Source organism: Bradysia coprophila, unplaced genomic scaffold (assembly GCF_014529535.1).
Source record: "Bradysia coprophila strain Holo2 unplaced genomic scaffold, BU_Bcop_v1 contig_176, whole genome shotgun sequence".
Taxonomy (NCBI): Eukaryota; Metazoa; Arthropoda; class Insecta; order Diptera; family Sciaridae; genus Bradysia; species Bradysia coprophila.
This window is the reverse complement of record NW_023503442.1, coordinates 27,222-43,093: the sequence shown is the minus strand read 5'-3', so window position 1 is coordinate 43,093 and position 15,872 is coordinate 27,222. Positions and strand designations below refer to the sequence as shown.

At 37.8% G+C, this 15,872-nt stretch overlaps 1 protein-coding gene across 2 annotated transcripts; it reads left to right on the top strand.

Annotated features, from left to right (window-relative positions):
- The first annotated feature begins 743 nt into the window (after positions 1-743).
- On the top strand, positions 744-3,187 carry LOC119075073 (puff II/9-2 protein-like). 2 transcript variants are annotated; one of them, XM_037181465.1, is made up of 5 exons: positions 744-806; positions 2,016-2,108; positions 2,169-2,398; positions 2,454-2,756; positions 2,814-3,187. In XM_037181465.1, the coding sequence occupies exons 3-5, from the start codon at positions 2,354-2,356 to the stop codon at positions 3,138-3,140; spliced, it is 675 nt and encodes a 224-aa protein (XP_037037360.1). In that variant the 5' UTR covers positions 744-806; positions 2,016-2,108; positions 2,169-2,353; the 3' UTR covers positions 3,141-3,187. The 2 variants fall into 2 exon arrangements, with proteins under 2 accessions (XP_037037360.1, XP_037037359.1); XM_037181464.1 differs by lacking the exon at positions 744-806 and having other exon boundaries at positions 1,770-2,108.
- The last annotated feature ends 12,685 nt before the right edge of the window (positions 3,188-15,872 follow it).

Here is a 15,872-nt window from a genome sequence, read left to right as displayed (position 1 = left end):
TGAGCTATATAACGGTATATACAGCTATATTTGACTTAGCACGGTGCTGTTGGTACTGCCTCCGGCAATTTCTATGTACTCGATAAAATTTTAGGTCAGTTTGAAATTTGTGTAACATTTGAAAGGAACATCGTACGGGGCTTAGTAATTGCGCTATGCGCAATTTTTAAGACGTATACATTTCATAAGAATCTTACTTTAACGACGACTTACCGTAAGAGTAGGGCGACCGACGAACTAGGGTCACGTACGCAATAGATGTACGGGTTCGTACGGGGCTCAGTCGCAGCAAACACTCCGACTGTTCTGACGGCTCGTTTTTTGATTGGGATCGAAATGGAAAATGTAAAAAGTTAGCCTATATAGGTTACTTGTTTCCCGGATTTGCTTTGGGGTATTTTTTTAGGAGTGTTAAACTGCGTCAAGCCTCCGCTACCGCTGCGGCTGCGATTTCGGACAAATGTTTGAAATTTCAGTAGTTAATAATAGCGAATTTCGGAATAGGTAAACTACTCTTTCGGACAAGTGGGACGCCTGCAAAATTCCACTGTTGGTTTAATAGACTACAATTAATTTTTGCAGCCACATAACTGTCACCGTCACATTCATAATTATCGTCTAATGTTTGCACATCATGCCCATATGCCAAACACTTAAATACGACAATTTATACAGCTGTTGTAAATTTACGAAAATAAAATTCAGGTTTGAAATTCTAACATAACATGAGATGTAGTTTGAACACTCTAGTGTATCTACTCGAAGTGACGATTCGAATCCGGAGTAAACTCATTTTATATACATTGGTAAGACTAACGAAGTAACTATACTATTGTTATTAATATTCCCGTCCGGATTTCCGGTAGAGATAGCCAAGCAATACGGGGATTCCATTTGCATGTGAATGTACAAATGAGGAAGTGACATAGAATACTTTCTTTTCTTTCTTTTCTTTATTTCACCGCCAACAAATTGGCTGAATATTCATTTACATCAATCTATCACTAGATTTAACATTACATTTTCAAGCTTAATTCTAAATTCACACCTCGACCTCGAATTTACAACCATCTCCGCATACTGATTTACAAAAGCTATTAAACGAGATATGGGCTGATTCATCAAATAGTCTACACTGAAAAACTTTTCCTCCAACAACCTACTATGCCTCAATTGTCTCACCGACCTTGACCTCACGAATTTCGACTTCAAAATTTCAACATTTGAGTGTCCCGTATAAATATCATAAGCACACATGGCGTCCGCGATTTGTCTTCGCACGTACAAAGGCTGCAATTTCAACGTCTTACACCTGTCAACATATGGTGCAAGCCTGTACGAGGCGGCACGACTTCTATCGTCTAATAAATCAATCATAAACTGTTTTTGCACTGATTCAATGTCATCTTTATACACTCCTTGATATGGACTCCATATTACAGATGCGAACTCTAGCCTCGATCTCACATATGCACAATACAGTATTCTTAGCGTCTTTTCTTTAAACTTTCCGTTCGACTTCATCTTTATGTAACCAACCATTTGACGGGCCTTCATTGTTGTTAGTTCCATATGATGAATTAAATTGTATCTATTATCAACGTTTAGTCCCAGATCACAAACCTCTTCTTTCTTTTGCAAGTCATGATTTCCAAGCTTGTACTTCGTTTCCACATTATTCGATGCTCTGCAAGCCGTGAATGTGGCACACTTTCCAACATTGAACAGAAGTCGATTTGTCACGGTCCACTGATAAATCCTGTCTATGTCGCTTTGAAATCTCAGACTGTCATTCATATCATATATCATCATTGATGCTTTCATATCATCTGCAAACAACAACACCATCGCATGTATCACTACTTCCACCACATCATTGATAAACATTGTGAACAAAATTGGTCCCAAAATGCTTCCAGGAACAATACCCGATGTTGCTTCATATTCACGCGATTTTGTTTCACCAATCTGGACATAATATCTTATTTGACGAACATTTTCATATAACCATTTAGCTGTCTTTGGTCCAATGGAAAACTTTGCCATTTTACCAACCAAAAATCGAAGTGACGATTCGAATCCGGAGTAAACTCATTTTATATACATTGGTAAGACTAACGAAGTAACTATACTATTGTTATTAATATTCCCGTCCGGATTTCCGGTAGAGATAGCCAAGCAATACGGGGATTCCATTTGCATGTGAATGTACAAATGAGGAAGTGACATAGAATACTGTTTTATTAGAAGCACGATGATACATCAATCCGAATAAAAACACGGCAACTTTTGTATTTCCGATTCCATTGAAAGAGCAACATAATTTCCCCCGTTTTCTTAAATAACTTTTAAAATGCGATATTCCATTGTTTTGACTGTGATATTATTAGCCGTTCAGGTATGTTCGAGAATAAAACTGATTTTCATAATGATGAAAATAAAAATGTTTCCAGGGCACAGTACTAACTGTGGATGGTTTTGACATATTCAATTTACTGTCTAAACCAATCGACAAGTTCTTACAGGGCCAGAAGAACAAAGAAAAAGAAGTTGATGGTCTCAAGAAAGACAATGACTTTCTGAGAAGAGAAAATGAGGCGCTCAATGCAACAAATATTGAACTGTCCGATTCCTTGGAAAAAGAGCAAGGTGCAAGAGAACTAGCTGAAAAGGCACTTGAAGAGGAACAGAATTTAGTTGAAAGTTGCAAACAAGCGATTGATGAACTCCAACAGCAGTTAGATGAAGCTCAACAGGTTAAACATGATGAACATTCTTTATTATTACAATTTACATATTAATTAGAATTTTAGCAACTCGAAACTTCCAATCAACAACGTGAAGACTGTAGGAGTGAAAACGAAGTATTGAGAGCCAATATGGAACAGTTGAATTATTCACTTTCAGTGGAAATTCAAAAACTTCGAGAAGAAAATGCAGACTACGAACAGGCTTTAAGTTCATGGCGCTTTGGAACCAGTGATTTCATATCTCGAACTACAGTTAAACAGAGCCAACTAATTGAACTAATTGCAAGCCTCCAACGTGCAGCATCAGAAAACTCAGCTATTGTAGCTTCGTATGTTGGTTTTGCTGCCACGCACAACCTAACTATTGGGTCTGTAGGAAGTGAGTCTTAACTTGATTATCAAATGCATTTAAACTGAATGTGGCTTCAATAAATTTTATTTCATTCTGTGAGAAATTATTCTTTCTTTACCTATGCGAACGGACGACGCATGCTTAACAATTATCTTTTGAGTGACTCGGAAACTCGGATCTTCAGCGGTCCAACGAAATAATTGTGAAGCATAAAAGTCATACCTTTCTCGTACACCTATAAAAATTTTGTCCAGCTCAGCTGTAGTCGTTGTACGAATGTACTGTACAAATTCGGGACAAGTACATTATGTTAACGTAGCAGTTGGGCGAACATTGGTTGTCTCATCGAAAAATAAAAGTTGTACAGAAAATATTATTCAGAGTTCATAAATTTTCATCTTTAAACTATTTAGTACGTTTATTTACGTCAACTTATTTTTAAAAAAAAACTGCCGTCCGTGCGATTCGAACTCGGGACCTCCGACACTCCAGTCCACCACCTTACCCATGTCCCAACTCAGTACTTGTGTTTGGAAGACATTATGGGAAAGCTATCTTATAACATCGTATGTCTCCACTGTACTGTCTTGCTGAACATTAATGTTCAGTTGATCAGTATTGTGAAATTGAACTTTAAAAGTTCTCGTATTTTAATACTGTTGTGTGGTAATGTAATTTCCAAATGTTCAAGAAGGAAGTTTTTTTTCTGTAAATTATTTGTTAGGAAATTGTAAGACTTAAGTCTTCTTCTCCTATTCTATAATTCTAAGAATAAATATTTTGAAAGAAAAAGTTAAGTTTCCGGCAGATGGGCTTTTGTCACATATTATTTAGACACCCAACAGTCTGACAGAAGCTTATTAAAATTAAGGGTAGCAACATAGTCAATTTTACTAATACGTCATTACTGTCTCGCTCAAAAGCGGTTAAAACGCAAATAGTACTACACATGTGTACGTCAAATTTGTTATCCGTTTGCAGACTTCAGTTTTTTCATTTCATGATTTTGTATGCGAATGAAAACTAAAAGTGAGAAATTTTTCTTAGGAAAAGCTGTTTATTCATTTTTTTGAGCAAACTGTTTGAAAATGTGTTAAGAATCGATTGCGTGGATTTACTTAATCAGTGCCTTTTTCTCACAAGCATCGAGGCTGAGTTCTTTCGCCGGCTACATTTATGACAAAATTCGTGGAATAACGTGTGCTCCTTAAGTGCTAACTTTCGAACAGAAGAGAAAGATTGATATTTACGAATGTCAAAAAATAGGTTTATAGTGTAACAAAATCATTTACCAAGTCATTTATTAAAAAAATTTCTTGAGCCTTCATTATTCAAATACGTTGTTATTCAAAACTTGAATTTCTGAATTTAGTAGGGGGGCATTTCGTCAAAAAAAGTGATTTGCCTTCCTATGGATTTTATAAAAAATGTTTTGATGGGATTATTTTGAGTATTATTAGTAGTCAAAAAAACGCTAATTAGAAAAATTCAAGGTCAACAAGGTTTTTTTAACAAACAAAATTTCACCCGCCAATATAAAATCAGCGGTACAATATAAACACTTCATTTCTTCCATTATTTTCAACGGAGATTGTGTATAAAATATAAAATTAATTAAACAACACGACATTTACGTGGAATCATCATCGAAAATTAAACTTTCGCGTACTTTGTTAACGTAGATACTAGATTCGAAAAAACGATTCTTCTTCTTCTACATATACGTGGGTTCTTTATTCGTATGTACAAATGAATGAAGAACCGACGTACAGAAGCTCGCGAACGTTCATATTTCGGATTCCACGTAAGTGTCGCGTTATTTAATTAATTTTATATTTTATATACAATCTCTGTTGAAAATCATGGAATGTCGCCGAAGAAACGGATTGTTTATATTGTACCGCCGATTTTATATTGGCGGTCGAAATTTTGTTTGTTAAAAAAACCTTGTTGATCCGCGACCTAAAAAATTTCTAATTAGTGTTTTTTTGACTACTAATAATAATACTCAAAATAATCCCATCAAAACATTTTCGCTAATAATTTAGGATGGCTAGACACCAAATGCCCCTCTACTAATTACAAATAGTTCCTAAATTGTCTCGAAAGTTCGTGCAGTGTTTAGTCTCATTTAACATTATGGAAGTTTTCACGACCACTACATTCAAACTGGCATTCATTCAGCTATAGTGTACATTGTCCATCTGAATGGTACTTTGAATCTGTCACAAATCATGTACTGCTCTGCTGTACAAATTCGGGACAAGTACATTTGTTAACGTAGCAGTATATTTGTTAACGTAACAGAACAGTAGTACATCTTAGCTGTACATAGTACTGTCATTACGTTCAAAATTCAGTAATTACGTACAATATACAGATATGCTGAAAACTAATGTTCAGCTGTGTAGTAAAAAGAACTGCACGGGTACCATACCCAAATATTTTTTTTATAGGTGTATGCGCTCATTTTCTCTTCCATACAAACAAAAATCAGTTAAGACCTACTCGAAAGCAGCCAGTCATCGATTTAGATTCACTTATGGGATCACCTTATCGTAAGTATTTTCACCTATAATGTATGTATACATCCAGAAAGTTGAGGCAGTTGTTGTGATATGCTGACGACCAAGGCTTCGTTATAAAACGTTGCATGAATTTAGGTGCAAGGTGCTTTATAAGCTTTTTGCACTCGATGTCATAAATAGCTATTTCCGCACACTAGGAGATAACGTCATAGTCTTGGGCATATTGTCAAACACAGAAACACAAAATAAAACAAACGAGCTTAGCGATTGGCTAGTATTCCTTCTCTCATGCTTCACAACGATTAAAATTAGCAAACAGGAGACATCATGGCTACGGGGGAAGACGAAAGTGAGCCTGATCTTATGCATCTAACGGATCATGAACTGTTTGACCATCTAGAAAACAAAGAGAACGTGGTGAAAAAAGTTTCAAATTTGGGCCCTTCGATGTGGTTTTTGCTCATAAATCGAGAATATTTCATCAAACTTTGCTTTGTTTCTTTTGACAGATAATTCAATACCGAAAGAAAATTGAAAAAAAAAGTTGTAAATTTGGATTCCTAAAATTACATCGTACACTTTTGTTTTATACTTGAGAAGTACTTCGTACGGGCTTTTGTAATTGCGCTAAGCGCAATTTTAAAGATGAACACTTACAGTTAATTTGCAAAAATAGGCAATAATGTCAAGTACACAATAGGGTTACGGAAGCACTTTGATAACGGACGAATAAGGGTTACGGGCTTATTAGGGCTACGGTCGTATAATGGTTTCGGGCAAAATAGGTTTACGGGTAGTACGGGGCTCAGTCGCAGCGAACGCTCCGACTGTTCTGATGTCTTGTTTTATTGCGGATTCGTTATCTATGAACATGGACAAATGCTTTGCCCTTACCGTCGGGCTTCCAATTCAACATGTTACAAACGGCATATTAATCTTATAAGCCCCCAGTACTTCGTACGGGGCTAAAAACAAGGCATCAGAACAGGTCGGAGCGTTTTCTTCGACTGAGCCACGTACGACCTGTAAATCTATTTCGTCCGTTACCACAATACGTCCTCAGCCCGGGCGTAACCCTAATACTTCTGTAACTTGAGCACTTGACATTATTGCTCGCCTAGCCCAAGTGCTACATGTACAAATATACTGAAAGTGTTCATCTTTAAAATTGCGCTTAGCGCAATTGCGAAAGCCCGTACGGAGTACCTCTCAAGTAAAACAAAATTCACGACGTAATTTTAGGAACCCAAATTTTTTGTCAATTTCCTATTCGGTATTCAATTACCTCTCAAATTAAGTAAAAATTAGCAAAATCGGATGAGATTTACTTGATTTATGTGCAAAAAACACTTAGGCCCGAGTAGCGGTCTTAGCCCAATGACCTAATTCTAGAACTTTTTCCACAACACGCTATTCGGTGTGCCTGTCAGATTTTACCGATTTATATCGTACCAAAACAAATTTTATTCTGATTATTATGAAGCTGCATCTTTGTTAATTGACGTTCCGTGTAAAAACATGCTCGAATGTTTGGAAAAAATTGTAGAGCTTGCTCCGAATCCGAACAACCTCCGTACTATAAAAATTGCTTTGGCCAGAGCTTCAGCGTACGTCGAAAGATTTATCAGTAACCTTACCATATTTGGAAAGAACGTTATTAGGATAATCATTTGAAACAAATTCTATTCAGGTACCTACACCATATTTAAGAATCCTGATCGTTCTTCTCTTTCCCAACTTTATCAAACTATTTGTACATTAAATGTAACATGACCTGCTTGGAAGAGTTTGACTCTACGGCAGCAACTACCTTGTGGACGCGCAAAAAAACGAGCCATCAAAACAGTCGGAGCGTTTGCTGCGACTGAGTCCCGTACGAACCCGTATATCTATTGCGTACGTGACACTAGTGCGTCTGTCACCCTACTTTAACAGTAAGCCTGTTGCGCCCGTTAATGTAGTTAAAGTAAAATTATTATGTAATGTGTACATCTTAGAAATTGCTCTTAGCTCTAAAATTTTAATTTATTGAGTATAAATACACATAGGGCCCTAGTAGCAGCCTTAATCCAAGGACCCAAATTTATTTTTTTTTTCAACAACATTCTATTCGGCCTTCGATTACCTTTCAAATGAATCAAAAATTATGAAAAACGGATCAAATTTACTCGAGTGTATGCAAAATACACATTGGTCCGAGTAGCCTTTCACTTCTAAGGCCCTAACTCTCGGTCCACTCATCCGATTTAAAAAAAACTTTTTTTTTAGTTGACAATACCTATCATATGCCGTGTCATTTACATTTCCATCGTTTATTTTGCCATAGATATCACCAAAAGACCTTAAATCACTTAAATCTCCCTAACTCTCACGAAGTCCATCTTCGAACTCAGCCTCACTATTTCGAGTATCTTTCACGGAAACAAATTTTTGAAATCGTATTTGATATCTTGATTTTGAACGATCTTAAGTTGGAACGCCATAAGCAGCAATGTTAATCGTTCTAAATCCAAAATGTATTGAAATTTTGATTTGGAACTCCCAGATTTCGAACATTCCAATTTAACATTCGTCTTTATTTGCAAAGAATGTTTGGTTATTAAGGTTCAAACTCGACTGTCGTTCCAAATCAAGATAACTTACTACTTAGGATATCGACGTGACAGACAGACCGCTTCATGACGTTCTTAACAGATCTTCTATTTATGCTGAAAATTTTTCACAAAATTTTTCACGAATCAGTCTGATTCGATCAACATTTTCGAAGTGTTGCCAAAACGGAAACAATTGCTTGAGAAGTTAAAAACTTTGAAACAGAGATGTGCAGAAGGAAGATGGGAAGAATTATTTGAACGAAATGCTACCAATAGAAACGGCAAAATTTACTTCTATGGGAACGAGCTAATTTGAGCAACTAATCAGATGCAACGGACAAGCAGGAACAGTACATTCCGCTTCACCGGCCAACAACGGAATTATATAATCGATTCGCTGATTGCCAGATTGAAGGTGAGACTGGATTAGTGGATTTAGATTCCACAATATGTGCGGCATTGAAGCCACTAGATAAAATCATCCAGACAACGACGGACGAAGATCTAGCGACATGCCATTCACAAATTCTGCCAGACATGAATCGAAATCTCTCCGTCGAAGTATACTTCACTGCAGCACAGTCACTACAAAATTACGTTTTCAAATTGCCTATCAAAACCTTGAAACGTTTGAATCATCTCCACCCAGACGAATTGCTCACTGTAAAAACTGATTTAGTTGGAGTCGCTGCAGCCGATCCGAGCTCGGCAGATGTAGAGCGGTTAATTCGTACGTACGACATAGAAAGTTGGTAATAGGAAAGAGTATATTTTGCTTTGTTCTTTTCAGACGTATACAACATGTTTAAGGAATGGGCCTCACTATCTCCGACGACATTACGCAATTATTTGTACATTAATACAAATATGCATCCAGCCAGATCCAACAGCGGCAGTAAATCGTAAAAAATAGAAGACTGAAAGAAAATTAGATGGCAAAGTCGCAAAAGTGGTTTCAAGGAGTGTTCAAAGAGGCATCTCAACATAAACCTAAACGTCAATCAAAAATTCAATTTTGACTTTATTTTGACTCACTTATTGCTGGCACTTCAACTTTTTCTCTGAATTAACGATTGTTTTCATTTATGATGCGTCACAGACCACAATAAAGTTTCTTTATATTAAGTTGATTTACGGTGCGTTTGAAGTATGAAATTTAATAGTTATCAAAAAATCCTAAAACTCCAAAAGTTCCGAAAAGCAAGTTTCAATAATAGGCCATATGCTGGAAGTAAATGTAAAACACTTCGAGACTGTTGACAGCTTTATCGAAAGGAATTGAGATTCGCCTGGATTAATTCTCAACCCCGTATTTCTATTCAGATCATGAATTTTTAAGCAATTTCCTGATAGTTATTCGATCAACAAAATCAGAAAACGATAAACAAAAATTAATGAATCAGAAATTTGACAAAGTTACCATTTTGAATTTCTGTTCGTCGACGAGTAAAGACATGTGTATGAAAGTCTTGCAAAATTCTGATTGAAAACAAGTGGATAAATTACAAAAATGGATCTGAATCTGTGAAGAGGAGTAAAACAAGGATGCCCGTTGTCGCAATACCTGTTCATTCTAGTTATGCACTATGCACTTGGGAAAGTGGCAAGACGTACAACGATAGATCTGGAGCTGACAGAAATCACCCTTCCTTGCAGGATTGGAGGTCACGAGAGTTGCGATCTTAAAGTACGTGGGCGTCTACCTCACGGAAACTCTGGACCGTCGCAGCACGATTTCGGGTAGAGTAAAAGCGTCATACAGAGCGTTTTACACGCTGTCCCCTTTCTTCGAACACCGAATGCCGTGGGACTTGCTGCTCAGGATGTATCCTCGGTAATCGTTCCGACGGCACTATACGGACTCAAGGTCGCAACGCTGACGAAAAGAAATCGCGATTTACTAAATCGAAAGGAAGGAACGATTGTTCGAAAGCTCAGCGCACTAGCGCGTGACATATCCAATATCACGAACATGCGCGAGCTGATGCGTGGACGTACCATTAATGTGGCAAGCAGAGTTCGTCGTCTCAAGTACTGGGGACACAGACACATAGCTCGTAGACCGGCCCAGTATATACTGAGGAAAAGCGATGAGATACCGGATTGGCGGAAAGCTGAAAGTAGGCAGACCATGCTTTACGTGGAATGAATCCCTACAACGAGACATGGCAAAGTCCAAGATGGACGACTGGGACCTGATGCTACTCAATATACGACGTGTCCGAAGAATCCGAGTGAAGATGAGGCGCTCAAACGGGTGTTAGGCTGTTTGATGCTTTGAGTCTGAATTAGAGAATGAATAAAGGCAATGTGTGGGAACTAGAGAAATAAAACACGTTGCTTTCTGTTCAATCCACAATTCAGAATGTTTTTATTTTCAGAAAAACCCGGTATATAAACATAAAATTATATGATGTTACAACACCCTGTAACATCATGTGTAGTTGTGCTGTTTTCTAAAACAGTGACGGCTGTGTATACCACACTATCCCCTTCCAAAGGACGATCTGATTTCTTGACGTCTTCGTATCGGATGAGTCGGATGACGATGATGATGAGGATTCCGACATGTAAGTGATCCAGTCGTCGTTTTGTGGTATTGGTATCGGTGCACTTTGTACTCGTTCAGCAATTCGAATGGTTTCCACTGGGATGACATCGATGGAACAGGCGTTTTCTTTCTCCTTTTTAGGTTGTACTGGCTGCGGTTCATGATTAACTGGGGCGACGAATGAACACGGCTGGATGCAGTTAGCCGGTCTTTTGCCAAACTGCCGGTGGTACCAACATATTCTCTCCATAGCAGCTGGAGTCGGACGAGTTGGTCGTGGAATGGGTGTTGCGTTCGTACGAACTGAAGCGTTAGCTGTTTTTATCTCTGCTTTGCTGGCAGTATTCGCTGAGCGAGGCAAACGTTGAACTGGCAATTTTGATGCAGGTGCTGAACCATTGTCCGATGGTTTTTGAATTGTTTTAACTCGTGACACACGGTTTGATGACGGTGTGCGGTGCTCGTTTGTCTGATCCAGTAAATTTGGCCAGGGTGCCGGGATCGAATCTTCGTTCGCTCGGGCTGATGTGCTGGCTACGGCCATTGTTGAAGCATGTGTACGTCGTGAAGTAGTCGTAGAAAAGTGCAAGGCGTTCTGCACTAAACGGCTTTGTTTCCAAAACGGTTGTGATAGAAACAAATATCGGTCTTCGAAGCAAGAGGCGCTCTGTGAGGCGTCGATTAACGACTTCGTGATGAATGTCCATAGCTTGTCCTAGAATCACGAAAATCTTTATTAAGATTTTCGATCTTGAAATGAAGTATGGACAACGTTCACTAAATCATCGAGATGGTTTTTCTGGGGGGAACAACTGACAGCTTGAATGGAAGAAGCTTCAGTTATATCAAACATTTTGTCTGCCATAACGGCCAACTGTATTAAGTTTTTTGTGTTGTGTTGTTTTTACAACTGTATTAAGTTGTCATTACTAGTAGACAGGACTGTTTGAATCGTATGGGGCAACCTATGTAACCATAATGTTTTCATGAGATCTTCACCGACTTTGCCACAAGATAACTCGCGCATTTTGCGTAAAAGATCTGATGGTCTTATATCACCAAGCGTTTGTTCATGCAAAAGGCTTTTCAATTTTTTATTATCCGTTTCAGCAGATTGCTGGATGAGCCTTTGTTTGATTGCGTCGTAGCAATTGTTTGCTGGAGGATTTAGCACAATATCGCTTACTGAAGATAATATATCGCTTTCAATTACTCGTACTATCTAATTGAATTTTGTGCGGTCATTAACAATGTTAGAGTTAGCGAACTGAGCTTCGAGCTGGTGGAACCATAATTGCATAATTCAGGTTTTAGTTTCCAGAATCCGGTTAACAGCATTTTGTTGAACATTCAACTGGGCAGGTGGGTTATTTTGTTGAGCATTAGGCTGAAGATTAACTTGAGCGTTAGGCTGAATATTAGGTTGAGCTAATGGAGGCACAGCTTGTTGTTGATTAGCCATAACCTTTTGATTCGTATCAAGAATAACTGAATTTAGCGAGAGTTTTTAATAAAACAGTCGAGCTAAAGGATTTTTAATCGTTAGTCGATTAGCGATTTGCTAAAACTTTTAAAAGACTTGAACGGTTGTTCGGAAGTCGGGGTCACCAATTTGTGGGAACTAGAGAAATAAAACACGTTGTTTTCCGTTCAATCCACAATTCAGAATGTTTTTATTTTCAGAAAAACCCGGTATATAAACATAAAATTATATGATGTTACAACACCCTGTAACATCATGTGTAGTTGTGCTGTTTTGTAAAACAGTGTATAGTGACGGCTATGTATACCATAAATGTCTGTGTCACTGTGCTTACCTGTGTTTCAATCGGGATAAGGGTAGAATGAGGCGTAGGAAGGAAGGCTTCTGCGAGGGCGTGGTGGGATGACATAGATTTTTCTGGCATTTCAGTTACTTCCAGAATTACCTACAATTTTTTCGGGGATTTGTAATGATTTATTTGTAGTAGAACGGTCTTAATTCCCCTGAAAATATTTGCTTGAACGTTGCCGCTTGGTGTTTTCAACGGCTTTGGTCGAGAAATGTCTAGACAGTAACAAGTAGTCAAATGACAGTTCAACTGGATTATTCAAAGTTCACCGCAGTTCGCTTTCAGCCTTCAACCGGGGGAGGACGTTCGGCCCCTGGTAAATACTTTGGCTCAAATTTGTGTTTTTGTGCCGTTGATAGAAGAACAGTATTGCCCAATAGTGCGAGTGCGGTGGAGTTTTTAGTGAAAGTAGAACGTTACGATTTCGTAACAAAATGCTGGACACGCCATCTTAGAAAGACAAAGAACAACGCGTGATCGACATTAGCGCGTGTGAAGATAGTTTTCGGAACTATCGAATGCAATAGAAGACGAGGGGGGAGTATGCTAAAACCGGACGGTGTTGGACGAGAGGAGGGGAGGGGGTCATAATTTACATACATCTTATAAAAAACAATTTGATTCCAACAACAAAAAACGATTTACTGACATATCTCTGTGTTATCGATAACGAGATAGATTCAGGTGGAAATGGATTATTGCACAAGAAAATATGAAACGCAATGAAGTACAAAATCTAATTTGAAATTTATTTCCGTATTCAGTTCAGATCTAAGGAAGTAAGTAGCTAAATGTTGTTTCAGGAAATTTGTGTTTAGGGGCCGTTCATAAATTACGTAACGCAAAAGAGGGGGGGAGGGGTATCAATCTAGCGTTACACAGCGTTACAGGGGGGGGGGGGGGGGGGGGGTATGGCAGTAACGTTACGTCACGCAACATATTTCGTACTAAAAAGTCTGTGCAGCGAATCGAGTTTCAAATACATGGTTTGTAACATAAAAAAATCAAATTAAAACATTTCCATTTAAAATAAATTAAAATGTGCTTAAAAACTAGCACATTGCAACATTATTTTTCAGTAGGTGACGCCCAAAATTTATCTGCCACATGCGACGCAGATTTTTTTGGTAAAATTTTGGTTGTTTCCAGTCTAAATTTTTTTTGTAAAAATTATTTGGCAGATGATGAGAAAACCTAAGCCAGCTTGTTTGAACTAATTGGGTGTAAAATTTAATTTTTGCGTAACGAAGCTGAAAGCGTCAACTCTAGCGATATCATTCATTTTAGAAATTGTATTTCAAAGACTGCTTTTCTCGAAGAGATTTTTGTTGGGCGTCGATATCTTGAGTAAATCAAATCCGATTTCAAATTTTTTTTTCCCTGAAAGATAGTCAAAATAGTGAGGCTAAGTTCGAAGATGGGCATATTCGGGTCGGCCCTTCGTGAGTTAGGGCCACCTAAGTGATTTAAGGTCTTTTGGTGATATTTATGGCAAAATAAACGATGGAAATGTAAATGACACGACAAATGATAGGTATTGTCAATACCAATCCAGGAAAAAAAAGTTTTTTTAAATCGGGTGAGTGGACCGTGAGTTAGGGCCTTAGAAGTGAAAAGCTACTAGGGCCCTATGTGTATTTTACATATAACTCGAGTAAATTTCATATGTTTTTCGTAATTTTTGTTTCATTTGAAAGATAATCGAACACCGAATAGAATGTTGTTGAAAAAAAAATTAAATTTGGGTCCATGGACTAAGGCCGCTACTAGGGCCCTATGTGTATTTTACATATAACTCGATCAAATTTCATCCGTTTTTCGTAATTTTTGTTTCATTTGGAAGGTAATCAAAGGCCGAATAGAATGTTGTTGAAAAAAAATTAAATTTGGGTCCTCGGACTAAGGCCGTTACTAGGGCCCTATGTGTATTTTACATACAACTCGAGTAAATTTCATTCGTTTTTCGTAATTTTTGTGTCATTTGGAAGGTAATCGAACGCCGAATAGAAAGTTGTTGAAAAAAAAATTAAATTTGGGTCCTTGGACTAAGGCCGTTACTAGGGCCCTATGTGTATTTTACATAGAACTCGAGTAAATTTCATTCGTTTTTCGTAATTTTTGTGTCATTTGGAAGGTAATCAAAGGCCGAAGAGAAAGTTGTTGAAAAAAAAAAATTTGGGTCCTCGGACTAAGGCCGCTACTAGGGCCCTATGTGTATTTTACATACAACTCGAGTAAATTTCATCCGTTTTTCGTAATTTTTGTTTCATTTGAAAGATAATCGAACACCGAATAGAATGTTGTTGAAAAAAAAATTAAATTTGGGTCCTTGGACTAAGGCCGTTACTAGGGCCCTATGTGTATTTTACATATAACTCGAGCAAATTTCATCCGTTTTTCGTAATTTTTGTTTCATTTGGAAGGTAATCAAAGGCCGAATAGAATGTTGTTGAAAAAAAAAATAAATTTGGGTCCTCGGACTAAGGCCGCTACTAGGGCCCTATGTGTATTTTACATATAACTCGAGCAAATTTCATACGTTTTTCGTATTTTTTGTTTCATTTGGAAGGTAATCAAAGGCCGAATAGAATGTAGTTGAAAAAAAAAAAATTTGGATCCTCGGACTAAGGCCGCTACTAGGGCCCTATGTGTATTTTACATATAACTCGAGCAAATTTCATACGTTTTTCGTATTTTTTGTTTCATTTGGAAGGTAATCAAAGGCCGAATAGAATGTAGTTGAAAAAAAAAAATGGATCCTCGGACTGAGGCCGATACTAGGCCTATGTGTATTTATACTCAATAAATTAAAATTTTAGGGCTATTTGAAAGTTTTGTTTTATTTGAAAGGAACGTCGTACGGGGCTTCGTAATTGCGCTATGCGCAATTTCTAAGATGTACACATTACATAATAATTTTACTTTAACTACTTTAACCGGCGCATAGGCTTACGGTCAAAGTAGGGTGACAGACGCACTAGGGTCACGTACGCAATAGATATACGGGTTTGTACGGGGCTCAGTCGCAGCAAACGCTCCGACTGTTCTGATGGCTCGTTTCCTGGGGTAATGGCGTATCACATTTTCATTTTTATGCCCACCCTGAGGTTCCTGCAAAATTTCATGGAGATTGGCTGACTAGTTTCCGAGATCGACCGTCGATAGATAGACAGATAGATAGACAGATAGATAGAAACATACAGAGTAAGTTGAAAGATTTTGATTGTTTGGAAAACGTTAATTTGGTGCATTTTCTATCAAAATG